The sequence below is a fragment of the Sebastes fasciatus genome, chromosome 8, assembly GCF_043250625.1.
Source record: "Sebastes fasciatus isolate fSebFas1 chromosome 8, fSebFas1.pri, whole genome shotgun sequence".
In the NCBI taxonomy this organism is placed as follows: Eukaryota; Metazoa; Chordata; class Actinopteri; order Perciformes; family Sebastidae; genus Sebastes; species Sebastes fasciatus.
This window is the reverse complement of record NC_133802.1, coordinates 33,236,275-33,259,111: the sequence shown is the minus strand read 5'-3', so window position 1 is coordinate 33,259,111 and position 22,837 is coordinate 33,236,275. Positions and strand designations below refer to the sequence as shown.

Genomic DNA, 22,837 nt, shown 5'->3' with positions numbered 1-22,837 from the left:
AGTTAGATTTTCATGTCTTTTATGTTATAAAGCAGGTTTAAGTGATATATAAATACTGTGAAAGTATCAAAACACTCAATCCGTGGAGAAATACACACAGCCCGTATTCAGAAACTGTGCGTTTGAAACAAGCCGTTAGGATTTCTGTCCATTTGTGATGTCACAAATATACAATATTTAGACCATTTCACGGTTTTAAATGTAAACATTCTAAATGTTTCCCAGTTTATTCCCTGTTGCAGTGTATGTGAATGACATCAGCTGACAGGATGTAAACATGGACCCAAGCTGTTTCCTAGCAACACAGTTCCGTTGAAATGCACTAAAACGGGGGTTCAGACAGAGCGTGAATACAGGTAAATTCAGACAGACAGAAAAATAATGTGTTTTTTGAACATTAAAGCATGTAAACATGTTCTAGCAGAAACCCAAAATACAAACATGAAGCTGAAAATGAGCACGATATGGGACCTTTAAAGATGCATTAATAAAACCCAGAAGGTCATGTAACACTTACCTCTGATTGGAAAGCATTTGCAGGATCATTGAAGGATCTTCTGCACATTCCTTCCAATATCAAACTGCCAGCTAGAAGCTAGCAGAGTTACAGCTGCAGCTCTGACTCTTTACTAATAGAACTAATAGAACTTATATTGTGGTATATCAACTTGTTCAGCCACTCAATGCTGAGACGAACTAAACAAAGAGATAAAGTGTTGTACTTGTTGAATGAGGATTGGTTGAATGAGGGGTGTGATTACAGCTGGTGGAAACAGGTGTTCTGCGTTTAGCTGATTGGACCTTTTCCTCACACGTTTCTCACATCACAGCAGCTTTCACACAGCAGCTATACTTCCTGCCACGTTTTAATTTACAGCTTCTCAAGCAAACTTAGCGCCTCTCTATTTTTACCAACAAACTCTGCTCTCCTGCGTTCACTCATGTTATTTGCTGCCCTTTTCCACCAGTTCTCCACCCACAGCTAACTTCACTAATTAGACTTTTTCCCACAAAATTGTTGCCTGAGCAGATTAGATTTCTTGGTGTGTCACTGTTATTGACTCACAGGGATGAAGGTTCTTTGTGTGATCTCCAGCTAAAGCAAGTGCACATACGTTTTATTGCATATAAACTAGAAAAAAAAAGTTTGGAAACTTTTGTTTGGTGGATTATTTCTCTGTTGTTACAATGCTAATTGGCATTGTATTTTACATCGTTGGAAAGCCTGTTTATTTACCTTCACAATGATGTCCAACTTGTAAGGATCATGCATTTGTGGGATGAGCAGCACAGCTGATTATGTGGGGAGCGCCCAAGAAATATTTGCCAAAATGTTCCGTCAATGGTAAACAGTGTATTCTCCTGTTGGTATTGACTCTTGTTTTGAGTTGTTTGGTGGATTGGATGATTGAACTCTCTTTCAGTAACAAGGACCAAACAAGACATATTGGCTATTTTACACTTTATTCATTTAATACACCGTCAGGAGCCTCAGTAGCGATGGAAGATCCATACATAAAAATGTCATCAATATGACCTTTAATGTTACATTTGAACACAATTAAACTTCCGTGTTTCCATTTAAGCTGCTGTTAATTAGGAAAAAGGAACGTTCAAGTATTCTGATGCTGCAGTTATGGTATTTTGGATTAAACTGCTCAACCAACCTGCTAGTCTCTAGTAAAGCTGAGTAATCTTATTCATCCCTTATACTGGAGTAGAAAATGAAAAAAGTGTCACATAATCATTGCATCTTCTGATGTTTGGTTCGTCTCTTTGTTCCTCAGTCATTTGCGATCTTCGTTGTACCTTTAATTGTAGATATTAAATATGAAGGATAAAAACGGGACAAACAAACGTTAACAGTTAATAGTTTCTCCGCAAAATTATTCACTGCTTAGCCAGAAAACAGATCACAGGCCGGATATCTTTGCATCCAAATTCCAAATGTTAATATACTGATGGTGGAGAGCATGTTTTAAAAATAGGATGAAAAACATGTGTCACTGTGAATGGATTCTCTGCAGAAGAGATGCAGTGGCATTACAAAATCCCCTCTCTATTGAATCCAGTGGTTAAAGTGAGCAAAGTGTGCCACCTCCTGGACATTTCATTACTTTCTAGTGAGGCACATAATGCAGAAGGATACGTTCAACTAAAGAAAGTTTCACACACATAATCTCCACATTCTCCATTTATTTTGAACACTCGCTTGAAAAAACGTTAGTGCAAATCATACAGAGGAACTATTCGGATATTTCGATTACATGATTTTTAAATTATTAATAAATATACATGACTCAATTTACACTTCGAAATGCTACAAGCACTTTTCACAGTTAAATAACAGTCTCCCAAACCGCCCTGTACATTCAACACGTTGCAGTCTGTCTGTCTGAATGAAGGAGATATTATTATTACCAGCCAGGGTTGGAAAGGCAAAAATGTAAAATAAGAGGTACCATTACTCTCTTTCTCAAGTTTTAGTTTTCCCAAATTAATATAACTCAATTCAATCATAATGATAATAACTACCCTGTATAGAACTGGATCTTAAATTAAACAGATAAAATTCATTACACTCTTTGAGATTAGTGACAACTTGCCACAAACATTTCCATACGTCTCTACAGGGTTCCAGCAGAAATGACCCCATAACTGATCTTACATTTACATTTTGTGATTTATACATGTTGGAGTTCATTATACACACTTCACACAATAAACTGTTGACAACAGATTATAAGCAAATGCCTGTACGCTACAGATGACAAAGACCTAAACAGACTGTATTTCTAATATGAAAGATTTATAGTCAAAATCATATTTCTGACAAGCATTTTGTGAAACAGGTGCAAAATAAAGCCTACAAGCCTAAACCGGACTACCGTAAATATTTCAGGATTTCAGGAAGAAATGCAGCGAGGCCGAGCGCCGTAGTTGGCTCTGTCAATTTAGAATTGAACTCTTATTATTGTAAAAGTGGCAACGATGCATCCAAGCTGTGCAGATTATATAGTACTTCTGTTTGGAATTGCAGTGCCAATACTTCAAACTGTTTCCCAGAAGTTGAGAATTTATTTGTGGTGGCCTTAGGGCTGTCAAAAATATTTAAATCACATGATTGTCCATAATTAATCGCGATTAATCACATTATTTATCTGTTCAAAATGTACCTTAAAAGGGAGATTTGTCAAGTATTTAATACTCTTATCAACATGGGAGTGGACTAATATGCTGCTTTATGCAAAAGCATGTATATATTTATTATTGTAAATCAATTAACACTAAACAATGACAAATATTGTCCAGAAACCCTCACAGGTACTGCATTTAACATAAAACAATATGCTCAAATCATAACATGGCAAACTGCAGCCCAACAGACAACAACAGCTGTCAGTGTGTCAGTGTGCTGACTTGACTATGACTTGCCCCCAAACTGCATGTGATTATCATAAAGTGGGCATGTCTGTAAAGGGGAGACTCGTGGGTACCCATAGAACCCATTTACATTCACATATCTGGAGGTCAGAGGTCAAAGGACCCCTTTGAAAATGGCCGTGACAGTTTTTCCTCAACAAAATTTAGCCCAACTTTGGAGCGTTATTTAACCTCCTTCGCGACAAGCTAGTATGACATGGTTGGTACCAATGGATTCATTAGGTTTTGTAGTTTCATATGATGTCCGCTACAACCTAAAAATCAAGTTGCGTCAATGCCTTAAAGAAATTAGTGGCGTTAAAATTCATTTGCGTTAACGTGTTATTATTGCGTTAACTTTGACAGCCCTAGGTGACCTATAAACTCCAAAATCCAACATACGGGATCAGGCTATATAGGGAAGCCCTTTTATAAATGCACATCCATGCATTGTTTTTAAGTAATCTGTACTTCAACACAGACTTTTGACTTGTGTATTCCATATGTGGGAAACACTAAACTATGTTTATTCTTCATCATATTTCTATACATTTGATGGCACATAAAGATAATTATTCTCAAAACATACAAATAAATAACAACTGGGCCAACCAGATTATATACACTTTGATTTGCAAAGGCTGTAGCATTAAATCTACCAATGTTACATTCACACCAATAATGAAAACACTGACTTTCCTAATAGAAATCAACACTGCTGAAATCCTAAACAAGAATTTTGATAGGTAGCCTGTGGCCAATGTTACTCTATAATGTGTTACTCTTCTGTGATCCTTCTGTTTAGAAGAACTGGTTATTGTCAATCAGACCAACAGAGCAACACCAGATTCAGCGTTAAGGCCTAATTGCATCAACATAATCCATCCTAAATTAACATAGCTGTAGTACAAGCTCAAAGCATGCAGTAAAAACCAAAAGGCCACAGACAACAGATAAGGAAAAGTGCAAATGCATGCTGAGAATGATTGCCACCTGCTCTCCTCTCTAAATAACCCAACCAAGTAGGAAATGAGAGCAGCTTTCCAGCTCAATTCCTCCCACTTCCTTTCCAATTTGTGACATGAAGCAGTCAGATTAACTTCAAAGTGCAAATCCAAGCCGTTGACAGAAAGTTTGTGAAGTGAAGGAGAAATCTACAAAACTCCAAACTACTACAAAAGCATTCAAATACTCCGTTAAATACATCCACTCACTCACTGCAGTATCCTCAGTCGTCCGTTTTATCCGTCCTCAGTCATTTATTGTACAGTGTGATGCACTCTGGGGTCCATGGGGTTTACAGTGTGATTAGCAGTTATGTCCCTTTAGTATCACTATGACACAAGTATGTATGAGGAGTTCCACACAGCAGGGCCCTGGAAACAAAACAAAATAAAACATATATTGAGAAAACATTCTCCAAACAGACAGGCGTGCTGACTGTGGACTGCTGACTATGGATAAGTAACTCATGCAACCATATACTGTAGTACCTATCTCACCTGAACAAATGAGGAATTACTGTGCATGTCTTATTATCATCATCATTTTGCAAATAAACTGCTTTAACTACCTGCCGATCCCCGCTGGGCTGCTGAGTCGTCTTCAGGCTGTGGGACTGTGCTCGGAGCTGCTGGTGACGGCTCCGGTTGCGTCCTCCCGGCTCAGGGTGGGAGGCAGCTCATCCTTCTGTGGTGCAGCCTGTTGTGGTTTCACTATGGTGATTTTAATGGGGAGTCCTTTGACGCTGTGCTGCATTCTGCTATACTGGCGCATAGAGGGGTTGAAAGTGCGAACAATGGGAAGTTCATTCAGAGTGGGCGTCTCTTGTTTTGGCTGCGTGCTCTCTTTTATAATTATTTTACTTCTCTTGTTCGAGAAGACGGTTTGCACCGGTAGGATGGCTGGCCTTTTAGCAGAACTCTGGAGTCTGGTTTTATGCTGAGGTGAGGCTTGTTTCTCTTCAACCCCTCTATGCAGGTGTCCATCATTTTCCTTGGTCACAGAGATTCCTCCTTCTTTCCTTTTCTTCACCTCTTTAGGTTTCTTGGGGCAGACCGCCATGTGTTTGGTTCTGCTGCGGCGCATTGTGAACTCCCTGCTGCAGTGTGGGCAGACAAAGATCTCCTGCTGCTCGTCCACCTGTGCAGGTGACATTTTATTTGATGAAGGGACTGACTTGTTCCTCTGTGGCATGACCCTCTGGACCAACTTTTTCTTCCTTTTGTTCAGCACCTTGAACTTCACATTTACTGGTGATTCTTGGTTAGGTTTGGACCTGTTTGACTGGCTCGGTCTGTTTGAGGCATTCAGTCCATTGGTAGAATTAGTGGTTGACAGAACTCCATTTTGAGTCTTTGCAAAGTGGCGCAGTGGGATGGGATTCCTTTTGGGCGTGTATCGCCTTTTATCACTGGCATTTGCACAAGCAAGGATGTGCTTGTGTAACTCTGGCATGTTATCAAAGCTCTTCCCACACTTGGTGCACCGAATAGCCGTAGTAAAGGTTTGTGGGATGTTGTGGGTGGTGAAGTTTGTGGCTGATGCCACTGAGCCAGCGGGGGATCTGTTATGGTAGGGAAATGGAGGGGGCTTAAAGCTGGGATAATGTTGGTTAATGCCAAGTCGAACATCAGGCCCTTTGATTTTGGCTCCATCTGAGGCCATGATTTTTATTGTTGTAAACAGTTCTTCAGCAGCCACATCTTCTTCCCCTTCCTCCTTTTTCACCTCGGGTTCATCTGCAGTATCGGGCAACGCCGAGGGCTCTGTGTTGTCTTTTGTTGTGATATTGTAGTTCTGAAGTCTTAGCTTTCCCTTTTCTTCTTCTGTGTATGTACACTGCTGGCCAGGATGTAATTCCTCCTGATGTTGTTTCAGATTACAAAGGTAGACAAACTCTTTTGTACATGCACTGCAAACATAAGTCTTGCCGACACCGTGTAGGCTCGATCGATGATCGAGCAGAGCGCAGGGTTTGCTAAAGAGCAGCACACAGAACTCACATTTGTAGGGCCATTCGTCAGCATGGTCGCCTACATGATGGCCCAGCTCTTTCATTGAGTGGTAAAGCTTATCGCACACATTGCAGATGAAATTCTTGGTGAAAGTCTGCTGTTGTGCATCACTCGGCGTGTTGTTTGCGGGTTCGTCCTCTTCAGGTTTTTCAGAAGACGGAGAGGTTTTTGATGGAATGGAAATGGCACTGTCAGCAGCTTCCTCCTCTTTTATGGTCGGCAGCTCTGCATTAACAACAAGCTCTGGGTCAGGACTTGATTCACCCACAGTGGGACAATCAGAAATCACTGAGGTGGTGGATAGAGTTACTGATTCTGCGATGGAGGACATAAGAATAGTGGGGTCAACAGTTTGATGGTTGGGCACTGATACAATCTGTTGCTGCTCTATACGATTAACAACCATCTGTGGAGGTGCTGGAGGCTCAGCAGTGTTTTCTTGTAAAGTAACCGCAGCAGGGATGATACTCCCTGGGGCTTCAAGAGCTATTGTGCACTCTATCAACACCGTGTTGCTGGTTATGTTGTAAGAATTGATGAAGGAGTCATTTAAAGTTACACTGGGCGTGAACGGCATTTCTGACATAGAAGTGGACTCAACTATTGGCGGAGTCAGAGCTATCTGATCAGAGAGAAACACATGGCCGGGTAGATTTAGAGTTGGATCGAGGGATTGGGAGAGAGTGACGGGGTTCGCAGAATTTGTAGCGGCAAATGCAGTCGTTAAATCACACTCTGAAAAATTTAACGCATTTTCCGTGCAGATTACCAGGGGCTCGGGAGATATATTCGGGGCTAACACCTGGATTGGTTGGCTTGAAGGGTTAGAAATATGTGGTGGTGCCAAAACTGTTATCAATGAAGGAGCAGTGGGGAGCACTGTGTGTGAGGCTGGGGAAGCAAACGCTATAGTGCACGGTGAAGCTGGCTGCAAGGCAACAGGGGTTAGGGAGGCAGGAGAATTGGAGGGAAGTGCAAGCCCATAAACAAGTCCTTCTGCCATCGGCTCCATTGGGGTCATCATATCTGGACCTGTAAGGATGGTGAAGTCTGTGAGTAAAGAGGTATCAGGATTCCCAAAGCTTATATTTTGCTCACCAATATTCATTAAGGCCGTCTCCACCATGCATGCATTTGAGTTTCCTGCCTGTGAAACTAAATTTAATGTCAGTTCAGATTCACATATGGTCTTTTTTTGCAAACTCAAATCCAGCACGGCATCAGCTAAAGCTACATCACTTCTTGACTTGACTGTATTAGAGAGATCCAGCGGTTGCTGGTTACAGGAATTACCGCCAGTCGTGGGTGGCCAGCTCTCTTTCACTGCTGGCTCCTCCACAGGTGGAGTTGTGTCATCCTTCATGTTGACTGTTTGGTGCTCAGGTGATTGGGTCTCCATCTGCCTTGTGCTTACAGCGTCACAATCTCCACTATCTGCTGTTTCTTCTTTATATGTTGGGTTTTGCAGTGGAGAGCTTGGTGGAGACCCAGTCCTTCTTTTAAACCTTTCTGTTCCAGCAGGCAGGACAGAGAGAGAGACGGGTGAACAAGGCTTCTGGCCGTCTGCGATGAGAGCAAGTGTGGGTTTAAGGCCGTCCTGCTTCTCCAGGAGCTGCTTCAGCTTCGGAGACAGAAACACAGTTCGTTCCTTCTGCACAACTGTAGACTCGGTATTCTGAGGAAGCAGACTCTCTATTAAGGAAGATACAAGTGAAGATGAGGAAGAAGACACAACCACCTCGGACTCCAGTTCAGTTTTAATTTGCGGTAAAAGAGGTGGTGTTGCAGTTCTTCTCTTGGCCAGTGGTTGACCAGGTATCTCTTTGCCTGTAACTGACTCTGTATTTAAAACCTGGCTGATTTGGGCTGGGTCTAGAATCAGGGCGTCCAGTCCAACTAAAGTCGAACACCCAGAATGAACCTCAGCCCCTTCACAGCTACTGACTGTACTCGTTGACACTATCTTTCCGTCAATATAAAAGCTGAGATTCTCTGAAATATTGCTAGAGACATCTAGCATGAAGTGTCTTACTTCATTCTCCAGAGCAGCTGCAGGTGCTGCATTGTCAACAAGCTCTGTTTCCTGTTGTGATGTTTCACTGAATATCCTCTGAAGATGTTCCTCTTGGGGCAGCTGGGTTTTTTCCATGGGTGTGACTTGCGCGTGTTGCTCGTGGATCCTGCGCTCATGTCGCCGCTTGTTGGTGTGTGTAGTGAATATCTTTTCACAGTACTTGCAAGCATGATGCCCCTCTAATACTCCCGGTTTGTCTGGCTGAGCAGTGTGGTCACCAGCCAACAAAGAGGAAGTATTAGAGCTAGTGGGAGATGAAGTATGAAGCTGCATTACTGAGTCTTCTGAATCCAGAGGCTTCGTCTTCTCCTGCTGCAACTGACCCACATTTGAACCAAAAGACATGTTGCTCTTATTGCTTTTGCATGCGTGTGCCTGGGTGTTCACCAAAGCGTGGATGTGCATGTGTCGTTCTAAGCCTTGTTTGCTGGTAAAATGTCTCTCACAGTGCTGGCAGGGGAAAGAGCTCCAGTCTGTTTCAGTATCCTGGTTGGGATGTTTATGAAGATCTTGGTACGGTGACTTAGTCATGTCTGATTCCATGTTAGTTTCCACTTGATAAATGTCGTCATCCTCCTCCTCCTCCATATCCTCATTGTCTCCAAATTCAGAGATGTACAAGTGAGGAGAGTCCTCCATCTTTTGTGGAGGTTGTATCCAGCTCTCTGAAGGAAGTCTGTCACACAGGACTTCTGACAGCTGTCACACCTATTGAATAGATAAAAAACATAGTCATTTAACAAACCCACACATAATACAGCTGACGGGCCATTTAAGCACCGCATTAACGTCCTTCATAAACACTTGTCCCCGGACCCCTGGTTGAGAACCACTGGTCTAAATCCTAGACATCATAACACAACGTTGTTCTTTTCATAATCTTTGTTTATTTTTATTATTTGTTTGGACATATTGCATCAGCACTCTAAATTATTGTAGAGTATATAATATGTTATGATCAACATAAATAAATGAACCAGAAGGACCCTTTGTTTCCTAAGCATTTAAATAAAAAAAAAGTAAGTCAACATTAAATTAAAGTAATATATAGAATTGTATCACGCCATCTTACCATTTCAATGATCAGTGCAGAGTAGAAGTCATGTTCTGTTTGACAGATGAACACACAAGCTTTTCTTTCTGCTGGAAGAAGAAAGTAAACAACAAATCACACATTATAAAAATGTAGCATAAAACTAAAAAGCTCAAACGACTAAATGATAAGAAGCCCAAACTGATCAGAGTGAGCAGCTGTGTCGTGGGAGTAGCTGACCACACTGTACTTTATCTCTTCTGGCATTTGGCTGCTGAATAAGCCTTGGGTCCTGTCTGGTTAACTTATGCTAATGTACCTCACGCATATCAAGGTTACATAATGAACCAACAAGCACTGCATATGGACCCGCACTTTATTATATATAGTAAGTGTTTTCTTTTTATCTACTAGATGCCTACCGTGAGTACAGTTTCAAAATACAGCTAATCTGTCCACAGATAACCTGATTTACCCTGGTATGGTTGCCTTGCTGTACACCACCTGCTACACACATTCACACCTGGCAACTGTCACACACGCCTCAATCATTAGCATTTTCTATAAATAGCTCCCTTTCTGTGTCAATCTCTCTCCATTTTGTTTTACTCCTGCAATAATCTTGCACATTTTGAATTTGCACATCAGTTTACTACCTCATTTCATTTTTATTTTAAAACAAAAAATATAACTTGCACACTTTGTTAATGTATAAAGTATGTTATTGTTATTCTATGTTTATATTTTCTACGTTAGTTGTAGTAGTCTGGTATATTTATAGTGTCTTCTAATATATTCTTCATATTGTGTATACCATAGATATATATCTTTGGTGTTGATATGTATATTTACTGTTCATGTGCATTGACTGGATAACCTGCTGCTGTAAGAATTTCCCAATTTGGGATCAATAAAGTACATCTATCACTTATTAAAACATAAAACAAAGAAAGACAAAATAGCAGGCCCATCATGTGTCGTGCTCTTCCTCCTCCACCTCCTCCTCCTCCACCTCCTCCTCCTCCTCCTCTTCCTCTTCCTCTTCCTCCTCCTCCTCCTCCTCCTCTTCCTCTTCCTCTTCCTCCTCCTCCTCCTCCTCATGACCACCTGAGCTGTTATAGCTTCAAAATCTGTTTTACACAATTCTTTCTTCAATTACATAATGTATTCCATTATTGGCAGTTTTCATGCAGTTGTAGGCACCAGGGGAAATGTAAACAAAGACCTTATAGCTCATGTTTATACACGTTATCTTTCCATTAGTTCAAGTCAATTCTGTTCCTGTTGCACAAACTGAATCAGTCACGACATCATATCATCAGAACCGAAACCATTCAAGGGCCTAACGTTACACACTGAGATACTGGAGCCAGCTTCCAGACATTCAACTTCTATTTCAATCCATCTGCGCTGCAACATGCACATTTGACACGTGTCGCACATTAAATAGATGTATAACAAACATATTGATCTATTATATCTTATCATTACAACTATAACTGTCTCTGCGTTCACCTGATGTGATGACGCGCCTCCGTGCTGCACCATTACGAGCTGCTCACACATCACGTCGTCACTACTGTTGTGCTACAGGCTAGGCTAGCTGCTAGCTCGTCCACTGAAAGGTCAACTTCTCTAAAACAACCCCGACGCTGTCCTCCTGGAGACAAGACAGCTGCTCACTAAATCAGATAAATCTAAATATAAACTGTCAACGTTGTGAGATAAAGAGAAGTGAGATAAATGATCTGTTATCTCCATTAAAGCGTGAACTATGTGCTGCTAGCTGTGAGGCTAGCTCGCGAGCTTCGAGCTACATGTTTGAAAATAGAATGTTCGACACGACCGTTAAGAATACAAACCTGCACGTCACAGCTTCCGGTCATACTGGTGACAGACTAACGGTCAACTAACGGTCAACTAACGGTCAAACTAACGGTCGCAGGACGGTTTGAGATAGTCCTCTCGTGCAGGTTCTGTGGTGCAGGTTTTATCTTCCTCAATGTACCAACAAGATTCTGGCGCTCTGATTGGTCGGTATAATATGGATGTCAAATTTGGACCAATCAGCGACAGGTTTGTTAAAGCTGGAAGAAAAAAACACATCACAGCAAAAGGCAGCTGTCACTCACACTCAGAGTAAATAATAAAAACATCTTTTCCAGCCTTTATTAATTGTTTCATTAACAATTATTGACAGATATTCATCTAAAATACTACAAATATTATATATATATACTTTATTTTTTCCCGTTTTTCAAGGTTGTTTTAATATATGCAATTTACAGTTCATAATTACAATAGTTTATAAACCAATTTTTAAGTAGATGAGCTTGTAGACAAACTCATTAAGTACACTAGAGAAACAACTTCAACATTCAAAATTGAAATAAAATGAAGAAAAGAAATCATAATGATGATAATAATAATAATAATAATAATAAATAAAGAATAGTTAAAATAACAAAAAAACACACATAACAAAAAACAAAACAATAAACAGCTAGTTTTTAAGCATAATGAGTGGTGTATTACACACCAAAAAACTGACAATAACTTGATATTTTTAGGTTGAATTTCATTTATTCATTCATTCTCACTGCGCAGAATCATTTTCCACTTGTGCAATTGTGTTAATAGTCTGTTTATTGTCAATACTACATATACTGCTCCTATTTTTATGCTTCCTTCTATTTAAATGGTTCATATTTTATTACACTTTGTTTAGCTCTTTTTTCTACTCTGTTAGCTGATGCATCTTGTTTTTTCAGAACATTAAACACATCTTTTACAGCCTTTATTAATTGTTCCATTAACAATTATTATCAGATATTCATCTAAAATACTACAAATAGTAGGACAGATAATAATGCAAGTCATTCTGCTGTGGAAAGAGTATTACATTTTATTTGTTGAGGTCTTAAAACGTATTAAGTGCACTTTCATAGACTAAGCTACTGGAGTTACCCTGCACTATACTCATTTTTAACAGTCTCTTCTGCACTATGCTCATTTTTAACAGTCTCTTCTGCACTATGCTCATTTTTAACAGTCTCTTCTGCACTATACTCATTTTTAACAGTCTCTTCTGCACTATGCTCATTTTTAACAGTCTCTTCTGCACTATGCTCATTTTTAACAGTCTCTTCTGCACTATATTCACTTTTTTAATAGCCCTATATCTCAGCTGTTACCCTGCACTATATCCAGTTTTAACAGTTTTCTTCATCTCCTTGTATTTTTATATCTGGTATATTTTTTTGTACTTTGTACTTTGCACTACTAACTTTTTTACTGCCTTTTTACTAACATGTTTTGCACTATGGAACTGTGATGCTGGAAACTTGAATTTCCCTCGGGATCAATAAAGTTACTATCTATCTATACAATTTATTCAGCAAATTACAATATATAGATATTTAAAAAGAACATGCATGTAAATGATAATAAAACAATAAAGAAGTAATTAATGTGTGTTGTGTCAATAAAATAAACAAACAAATAAAAAACAATTAATAACAATATATTGCAATATCAAAGGATAAATGTAAAAAAAAAAAAAACATCTCTCTGTCCTCTCTTCCTCCTCTTTTCCCTGCAGATGTTCATCCTCTGCTTGTAGTTCCTCTGTCAGAGAGGAGAGGAGAGAAGGTGGAAGGGAGGCTCGTGCGCGCTGAGGAGACGTTCTATGGCGCATGCGCACATAATGTCGTGATGTGACGCCACACGCAAAGAGGCTGCACGTGCTGCCTCTTATCGTGACGTCATGGCTTTGATCTGTATGTGACGTCATGGCTCCGATCTGGAACGCACACATAAGATGAGATGAGCTGTATATGAGTCAGTGTGCAGTGAAGGCTGCAGCAGCAGGAGAAATCAAAACTCCCCATACAACACAGTGCAAAAAGCAAATATAGGCCAGCTGCTTTCCACACTATTCATTTACAATGAATTCTGAGGAGAATAGGATTTCAGAGATGGAGCCTCGGGGGATTCAATTCGAACCACAAAACCTTTGTGACAATACGCAGACAGAGGACAAACTCAACACAGCTAGATTTAGGAAAGCTCTAAACTGTTTTCACAAATCACTACTGACAGCTAACCTGAGGACAGACTACCGTTATAACGAATTGACGAGAGAGAACGAACTCCTGAGAGACCAGCTGAGGAAAGCTCACATGGAATCAGCTGCACTGAAGGTGAAAGCGAGCCCGATTCACAAGGCGTTCCTGGAATCAGTGAACAGGAGGCCTCAGGTGAAGAACACATCGTCTACGACGCTCCATGACGCTCCATCTGGGGATGAGAGCTCCTTGAGGACTACACCTGAGGACCAGAACCTCCCAAAGGCTCCAGCTGCTGAGGGTCCCACCAAAAGTTGGCGGCCCAGCACTGCTACCGTTCTAAAGGGAGTAGCTTTGTGTGCTGGCATCGCCTCTGTGGGTGTAGCGGTTTATGGTGTGTGTCGGTATACAGGCTTATGACGTATGACGTATGACGTAAGGAAACTGAGTATTATCATAATGAGGAAAATAAAAAATAAAATACAAAATGAACTTTACTTTGTTTCACTTTATTTATATAGTCTTTAATCATTATTATTTCATTTCATAATTATTATTATTTCATCATTTCATGTCATAATCTTTATTATTTTATTTTATTTCATTATTATTATTCATTATTATCACTGTTCATTGTGTGAAATATTACTTCTTTTCTCATCATGTGCAATATTACTTACTTACTTATTTTTCTGTTCTTTAGCTTACTTTTTTATCCTTTTTTATTTTACTTATTTTATTTTATTTTATTTTATTTTACTTATCTTATTTACTCATTTTACTAAATGTATCTTACTTCATTGTTATTCTATTAGGCATTGGTGCTAGAAATGGCACTTTTTATTTTATACACTTGACTTGTAATTTTGATCAATCTCTGGCACAAGAATTTCCTTCGTGATTAATAAAGTTCTGTCTCATCTCTCTTATCTTATTGTATCTCTTATTTATTTATTTATTTATTATTTATAGTCTTATTGTTTGTTTGATGTTGTTTGATTCTCCATGTAACATCCACACATAATGTTTTGTAACGGCAATAACATTGTTTTGTTTCCTACATTAATTAAGGTGCTTTTTAGGCCTTTTGACAGACTTTTCAGTGTCCCACATTTCGGACATGACTGTCCCACTTTAGAAAGTCAAGATTTGTCTGAGAAAACTTGGCATTATATATCTACTACTTCTTTTATGAGTGTGATATCTGCATTTTCTTTCCTTTTTTTGGTTCGATTAGGACACATCCTGGGGATTTAATTTTGATAATCTAGGTTACAACTTCTTCAGATTCTCAAAAATACATTTGAATTTTCAAATTAAATAAATACATTTGAATAATTAGTGTTAAACATTCAAGTCAAGAAGTTTGACAAAAATATTTCTTGTATGTACTGCTTGTCATGTATGCCAGTACTTTCTTTTTATTAATAATAATAATAATAATAATAATAATAATAATAATACATATTATTTACATAGTGCTTTTGGACAATTTACACAGTTAAAATGATCATAAAAAAAGAACATCATACTATAAAAACAACATTAATCACACTTTAAAAGCAGTTCTTAAAAGGGGAATTTTGATTAGTGATTTGATTGTGTATAAGTTTTTAACTTTTGATATTTCTTTTTACCCCCTAACACCCTTCCCTTATCCAGGCCGCAATTGTAAATACGAATTTGTTCTTAATTGACTTGCCTGGAGAAATAAAGGTTAAATAAATATGTAATCTTACGGCCATATGTAATTATATTTCTGAACAAACTATCTTTTGCAGTGTATTGAAAATGCCTGTAGAGGGCGCAATATAATAAAGTCTCAATCTAAAGAAGCTGCTTATAACTTCAGCACACTTCTGTTGAATGTAGTCATTGAATATGGTCATTTATGTTAAAGATGTATTTTCTGTGATGTTTGCATGGCATGATTTTTTCAAAATATGTGTTTTTATTATGAAATGCAATAAATACAGTAGTAATATTGAGATTATTAATTTTTAATATGACAGACAACAAGATAGACACTTTAATGTGAACGTGTCTGCAAAAAAGTTACTAAAAGGTCCCATATTGTAAAAAGTACGCTTTTCATGTCTTTTATATTATAAAACAGTTTTAAGTTCTTTATAAAAAACTGTGAAAGTATCAAAGCGCTCAATATACAGAGAAAAACACACAGCCCGTATTCAGAAATTGTGCGTTTGAAAAAAGCCATTAGGATTTCTGTCCATTTGTGATGTCACGAATATACAATATTTAGACCATTACATGGTTTTAAATGTAAACATTCTAAATGTGTGCCAGTTTATTTCCTGTTGCAGTCCATGTAAATGACATCAGCTGACAGGAAGTAAACATGGACCCAAACTGTTGCCAGGCAACGCAATTCCGTTGAAATGCACTAAAACAGAGCGTTTCAGACAGAGGGTAAATACAGGTAAATTCAAGCAGACAGTAGGAGGGACATAAAAGTTTTTTTGAACATTAAAGCATGTAAACATGTTCTATTACAAATCCAAAATACAAGTATGAACCTGAAAATGAGCATGATATGTGATCTTTAAAAGACAATACATTGTTATATTAATCCATGCATTTTAATCTGCAAGAAGTGCACATTCTTGATTTAATTTCATCTTGCAGAAAATATATGACCAGCTCTGTTTTCCCCGCAACAATTGGCAATTAAATCACAATGCACTGGTTCATATAAAGCTCACACCTACACTGATAGAAAGCTACCCCCTGGTTTCACACAGCATGTTCTCAACCTCCACAATCATGATAAATGACATTCTTCAAGAGGATCTGTAGGAGTCCACAAGACCCCACATGTACATTTGTGACATCGTGCAGCACATGGGTGGTGTTCTCCTGGCACATGCATGGTATGTCTCTTGTTGTAATGTTGTATGTGGGCTGAGTGGTGATTCCCTATCAAACTGCATGCCAGACTTCTGTGAGCTATAATGAAAGATCCTAAACAACAGGCCTCTCTCTGTACTCTTTTCTCCTTCTCTGTACTTTACATTCAGCCTCCCAAACGTTGCTGAGAAGTTGCTGACACAGCGTTGAACTTACAAAAAACCTTGAGGAACAAAATAAGATTCTCACACATAGTTATTTTAGTTTCAAGTTGACCATGATCAGGTTTGTTTATAGCTGGTCATAGCGGCGCGTCACTCTGGGCAATACCCAAAAGGCTCCAGCATGTCTTTCACAGTTGATGGCGATTGCAGCTGTGAAATTATGACGAGCAGCTCACTGCTGGGCATGCTGGTCAGACACGTACGTCAAATCATCGTATAAGCAGGTGCTGACCGCCTGGAAGCCGTGTCACACACACATGGCTAAGCAGTCAAAGTCTGTTGTAAAGAAGGTATGAGTTTAAAGCAATTCAATAAATTGTATGGCTTTATCAGAGAACAAATTGTTCTTTGTTGCACAGCTAAAAAAATCTTTGGAGAAGCCGTTCATCTCAGACTCCCTAACTCTACATGCTGAGCTGAGGTACAGGGATAATGTGTAAGCTGCTACCGCATGTCAACGATATGCATCCTCTCCGACGTGACTCAATTAGTCGACTTGCTTCTCTGCCAAACTCAAGACCAACATGCGATGCCTCACCTGGTGTGACCGTAAACAACCCTGCTACTGTATGTTTGAATTTAGAAACAACTAAAAGGACATTCATAAAGGTATAAAAGCTCAATATGACATTTGAGGACATAAAGGGTCACGGAAACTGACACTTTTGGGATAAAAACACTTTTAAACTATATGTTTTTTCTCTCACTGCCTAATGAGACAGAGCATTTATACATACCTATTGTGTTATGATATGTATGATATATATGCAGGTATATCAAAGAGTATAAAAGCAAAGAGATGAAACGCTGGTGTTTTGTTTTTTTACAACAGCCGCCATTTTGGACTGAAAATGCTTATCATATTTATAATGATTTTATTGTTCAACACAGGCCATTTCGGTAGAGACATTAAATATATGACAATAGAATAGAAATAAGTTTTGTACGGCACTTTGTAGGTGGAGATTTTACTGGCGTCGTCGTACTGTAGTCGCTTTCAGTCCAAAATGGTGGAAACTTAGCTTTGCTGCTGGGCGCTGACGTTGCAATGAAACGAACAATTGACTTTCATTTCTTGGCAATATACTGTACATTCTTTGCATATTTGTTCGCATGTACACCATCGTTGTGCTGTACCTCGGATCTAAGTTGGCTCTCATCAAAATATATAAATGAAAAATCCTTTAATTTAAAGGTACAGAGTTTAGGATTTGTCGGCATCCAGTGGTGTGGTTGCAGATTGCAACCAATTACCCCTCTGCTCGCTCCTCCCTTTCCAAGACTGCGGTAACGCCGTTCACGGTCTGGGTATCATCGGATATTCCGTTTTTCCTTTGGAATTCAGAAAGGAAAAAACGTTTTTTTATTTTTTCGTTTTAAACCAAAAACCAGGAAACGTCCGTTTTCTCATTTTTCGTTTCTGAATCAAAAAATGAAAAACGAACCCAAACCGGGCCGTTTTTTTGTTTTTGCGAATTCCTTTTCTCATTATTTGTTTTGAATTGAAAAACGGAATCACGTGGTGCTCTGTTTGTTTTTTGTTTCCAAACGAAAAACGAAAAAAACAAATAAAAAAAACTATCCGATTTAGTTTCTTTAAGTTTCTTTCTGTCATTTTCTCTTTTGAATCGAAGAGCTGAGAACGGCAGTCACGTGACCAGGAAGTGAAGGCAAACATGTCAAAATAAAAGCCAAGAAGATAGTTTGGTCATTCTATAAAAGTGTAACATTATTTAAGCTCAGAATCTAGGTAACAGTAGAAGATAGATAGGCTAAATAAATACACAAATAAATACATACATAGATATTTTTTTGTTTTGTTCTTTTCATTAACACATGAATGTCTTTTATCCAATAAGTGTGTGATAAATTACAGGGAAGGTCTCTACAGATGTTATACAACAGGGAGGGTTTCTACAGATGTTATACAACAGGGAGGGTCTCTACAGATGTTATACAACAGGGAGGGTTTCTACAGATGTTATACAGAACTCTCACATAATTGACACTTTTCTCTCTCACACTCTTACTATGGGCTGTTTCTTTATGTCGGCAGGTGAGAAGCACTATGTGGCTAATCCTTTCAACACACCTGACACTTCCACCTGATCCTTTTACTCCATTAGGAAGGCTGTAGCCGAGTAGTTCTACATCATGATAATGCTAATTTTTCAACCAGCGATTATGACATTAATGCCAGCTAGTGTTGGATTTATTATGTACAAAAGTGCTTACAATGACCTGAAATAACCTGATTGTTGGATTTGTTGTGCATGAAGTGTTTGCGAGGACAGGGAGGAGGCACGTTCTGTTCTTTTTGCAAGGTCAAAGAGAGAAAGGAGTCAGAAGGAGAAACAAAGAAGAAGATATGCAGCAAAAACATCACGTGCCATAATCTCATGAATATTACTATTGTGTAAACCATGAATAGGCTGGATCAGGGATAGTTCGGGGTTCAGACTTCACGAACTGACCCATGCACTGTATGTTGTCAGGGACACGTTGATTGGATCCAGATATCTGTAAACTCTTTTATTTTACTTATGCAACATTGATTGTTCGGAATAAATTGAATCATTATGCTTTAACTCATCTGTTTGGAAATTCTCTTTGTCACACAAGATTAACCAACACGTAACTGGGCCTTGACCTCTTGGAGGTAGAAGGCCAGTTCCTTCACTAGACAGAATAAAGCTCTGTCTGTCATGACAATACTGCACTGGACTGAAGGCCACTCCATCACTCTAGATACTGTAGATTTAACAGATACCTGCTGTCTTCAGACGGCTGTAAAGAGTCACCCGAGTAAAGGAAAGGCTTTCAGTACAGTTCTATTGTCATGACAGACAGAGCTTTATTCTGTCTAGCTGGCATTAATGTCATAACCACTGGTTGAAAAATCAGCCTTATCATGATGTCGAACAAATTAACTAAATTACATATACTAACAAACAGACTAGAAATGATTGAAAAGCATCATAAACCACCAAACAGAATACAGAAAGTTAGTGATTTCAGTTTTTTAGTGAACTCAGGCTGATTAATCCTCATATTAGACTATGATGTCTGAAGGTTGGCAAACATGCTGATCAACCATACTTCTCTATCATTGATCATGTTTATTGACTTGACTTTTCATCTATTAATGCGTCAAAATTCAAAATTTGACTGAAAAGAAAATCCTTGGGGATTGAGGAGTGGTGACCTCTGACCCCTACGGTGGGTAACGTCACAGAAGGCCTACTCATAAAATGCACTGACTTCACTGATACCGAATCTCCCTCCAAACTAAATTGTAAAGCTGACGGCCCCTCAATATGATCTGATCAATACAATACAATACAACCTTATTGTCCACCAGGCTGGAAATTTGTCTTCAGCTCACAAAACACAGAAAACAACAGACATTAAAAACCAGACAGCAGTTAGTAAAAAACAGAGACAGGTTATGTTACACATTAAAACAGTTCATGTCCGTGTCTGTGGCTCAGATCTGCTCAGTCACTGTGTTGAGTTTAGAGTATTGATGGCATTTGGGATGAAAGACTTTTTAAACACATGTTTAGTTGCCAGAGGGGCTCTATAGCTCCTCCCGACTGGCTGCAGAGAGGATGGGAGCTATCTGCCAGAATACTCCTCGCTTTCTTCCTCGTCCTTTCTGTAAAAAGTTGAGTCAAGGGCTTTTGGGGTTTACCAACTATTTTGCCTACCATTGACACAATCCTAAACAGTTTATTCTTCTATCTACAGTGTAGGTGACCGTACCAGGCAGGAAGGTTAAAGGTTAAAACACTCTCAACAATAGTTTTGTACACTAATTCTAAAATCTGCCGGCTGACACCGAGGCCACTGAGTTTCCTTAGAAGATAAAGGTCACTGTGAGCATCTCTTGAAAATATACTCTGTATTTACAGAGAAGCTCACCTGGGTGTCCAGGACTGTACCGAGGTATTTAAAGTGTCCCACAGTTTCAACATGTTGGCCATCAAGTGAAACTGGCTCTGTGATCAGATGTTGTTTTGTGCAGCACATGATTAATTCTTTCTTTTCAGCCACATTGATTTCTAGCTGGCTAGTGTGACACCGTGTCTGAAGGGCTGTAGCGTGGGTCAGATAGGCAGCTTCACCTAGTGGGCCTGTTTCCTGTAAAAGGCCAACTAAGGCCATGTCATCCGCATACTTAAACAGTCTAAAATGTTTCTCATTGATCATAAATTCATTAGTAAAAAGAGAGAATAGCACAGGGGAAAGAACACAGGCTTGTGGGCAGCCTGTCTGACATGTTCTCCCTGACACAGACCCTCTGATCCACACAACTAACCCTGTGTTGATGTTGAGATCAAGGAGCCTTTTCAGGAGAATATGCGTCTTCATTGAGTTAAAAGCTGAGCTAAAATCCGCGTATAAAGCTCTGGCATAACCTTTAGGATGCATAAGGTGTTTTGTGACTGTGTTAAGCAGAGTCAGCACAGCGTCGTCTGGGCCTCTGTTGCTCTTATTTAAGCGAACTGGAGCAGATCTAGCACTGTGCTGGTCAGGTGGCTGGCAAGAACTCGTTCCATGGTTTTACACAATATGGAGGTTATTGCGATGGGCCACAGATCATTTGGCTTACTTGCGTCAGCTTTTTTAGCACAGGCCTAATTATTGTGAATTTCCATGATTTTGATGAAGTGGCCTTCAGTCCAGTACTATTGTCATGACAGACAGAGCTTTATTCTGTCTAGCTGGCATTAATGTCATAATCGCTGGTTGAAAAATCAGCATTATCATGATGTAGAACTACTCGACTACAGCCTTCCTAATGGAGTAAAAGGATCAGGTGGAAGTGTCATGTGTGTTGAAAGGAGTAGCCACATAGTGCTTCTCACCTGCCGACATAAAGAAACAGCCCATAGTAAGAGTGTGAGAGAGAAAAGTGTCAATTATGTGAGAGTTCTGTATAACATCTGTAGAGACCCTCCCTGTAATTTATCACACACTTATTGGATAAAAGACATTCATGTGTTAATGAAAAGAACAAAAAAATAAATATCTATGTATGTATTTATTTGTGTATTTATTTAGCCTATTTATCTTCTACTGTTACCTAGATTCTGAGCTTAAATAATGTTACACTTTTATAGAATGACCACACTATCTTCTTGGCTTTTATTTTGACATGTTTGCCTTCACTTCCTGGTCACGTGTTTGCCGTTCTCCGCTCTTCGATTCAAAAGAGAAAATGACAGAAAGAAACTTGAAGAAACTAAATCGGATCGTTTTTTTAATTTGTTTTTTTCGTTTTTCGTTTGGAAACAAAAAACAAACAGAGCACCACGTGATTCCGTTTTTCAATTCAAAACGAATAATGAGAAAAGGAATTCGCAAAAACAAACAAACGGCCCGGTTTGGGTTCGTTTTTCATTTTTTGATTCAGAAACGAAAAAATAAAAAAAAGTTTTTTCCTTTCTGAATTCCAAAGGAAAAACGGATTATCCGATGATACCCAGACCGTTCACCTCACTCAGAGGCCATCCTTATCGTAATAACACTACTTTAGGAGCAACAGAAGTCAGACTGCGACTGGCGGTACCACGGTTTTGCACTCTGCGGCTCACGTTACCGCAGTTTCACAAGAACTACGGTGGCCTTCAGGTAACGTGAAAGGCTCTCGCTATAGTCAGAATTTGGTTTGTCCGTTCTAGGCTACTGTAGAAACATGGCAGACTCCGTGAAGAGGACCTGCTTCCTATGTAGATATGAAGGGCTCATTCTAAGCTAACGAAAACACAATGATTCTTAGTTTCAGGTGATTATACACTAATGAAAACATAGAATATTATATTCCATTTCTGATCACCCAAAATGTTACACACTGTTCCTTTAAACACACCAAAAGGTCTACAAGTTCTTAATATTCATTAGGAGAACTTTAAAAACAAACAGGAAACTGAGTGATTGTGAGAGAAACTGAGACAAAGTGTGCCCTAGATCACATGCACGGCAGCGTATCCTGTGGCAGTGGGCACCGGTTCGTGCCAATGATTCTTTTGCACAATGCAACATTCACCATGCACATGAACATATAGGACAAGAGAGACAAAGAGGGAAAGAGGGAGAGGTGGTTCGCAACGCGTCTATGTATCAGG

At 39.2% G+C, this 22,837-nt stretch overlaps 2 protein-coding genes and 1 long non-coding RNA gene across 17 annotated transcripts in view; 1 reads left to right on the top strand and 2 right to left on the bottom strand.

Moving 5' to 3' along the window:
• kazna (kazrin, periplakin interacting protein a) overlaps nucleotides 1-914 on the bottom strand; it is a 238,267-nt gene extending 237,353 nt beyond the window's left edge. For 3 of the 10 annotated variants that reach the window (XR_012594806.1, XR_012594805.1, XM_074642575.1), the window contains exon 1: nucleotides 518-914. The gene's annotated coding sequence lies outside the window, so the exon portion shown is untranslated. The remainder of the gene's footprint in view (nucleotides 1-517) is intronic. The other 7 variants (XM_074642563.1, XM_074642562.1, XM_074642565.1 and 4 more) reach the window with 5 other exon arrangements.
• Nucleotides 915-2,179: 1,265 nt separating this feature from the next.
• Nucleotides 2,180-11,558, bottom strand: prdm2a (PR domain containing 2, with ZNF domain a). Of its 6 annotated transcripts, none has more exons than XM_074642551.1 (5): nucleotides 11,410-11,558; nucleotides 9,587-9,657; nucleotides 7,734-9,222; nucleotides 4,997-7,472; nucleotides 2,180-4,799 (listed from the first exon to the last, which is right to left on the bottom strand). In XM_074642551.1, exons 3-4 carry the CDS (start codon nucleotides 9,151-9,153, stop codon nucleotides 5,029-5,031), a joined length of 3,864 nt encoding a protein of 1,287 aa, XP_074498652.1. In that variant the 5' UTR covers nucleotides 9,154-9,222; nucleotides 9,587-9,657; nucleotides 11,410-11,558; the 3' UTR covers nucleotides 2,180-4,799; nucleotides 4,997-5,028. The 6 variants fall into 6 exon arrangements, with proteins under 6 accessions (XP_074498652.1, XP_074498654.1, XP_074498653.1 ...); XM_074642553.1 differs by having other exon boundaries at nucleotides 4,997-6,665; XM_074642552.1 differs by having other exon boundaries at nucleotides 9,587-9,654; nucleotides 11,410-11,552.
• Nucleotides 11,559-12,250: 692 nt separating this feature from the next.
• Nucleotides 12,251-14,038, top strand: LOC141772008 (uncharacterized). Its single transcript, XR_012594813.1, has 3 exons — nucleotides 12,251-12,509; nucleotides 12,660-13,025; nucleotides 13,229-14,038. It is a non-coding gene; the product is annotated as an uncharacterized LOC141772008 (long non-coding RNA).
• Nucleotides 14,039-22,837: the final 8,799 nt, after the last annotated feature.

Bases quoted from the DNA above. Each gene is read 5' to 3' on its own strand.
- prdm2a (XM_074642548.1), bottom strand. From the start codon at position 9,153: ATGGAGGACTCTCCTCACTTGTACATCTCTGAATTTGGAGACAATGAG.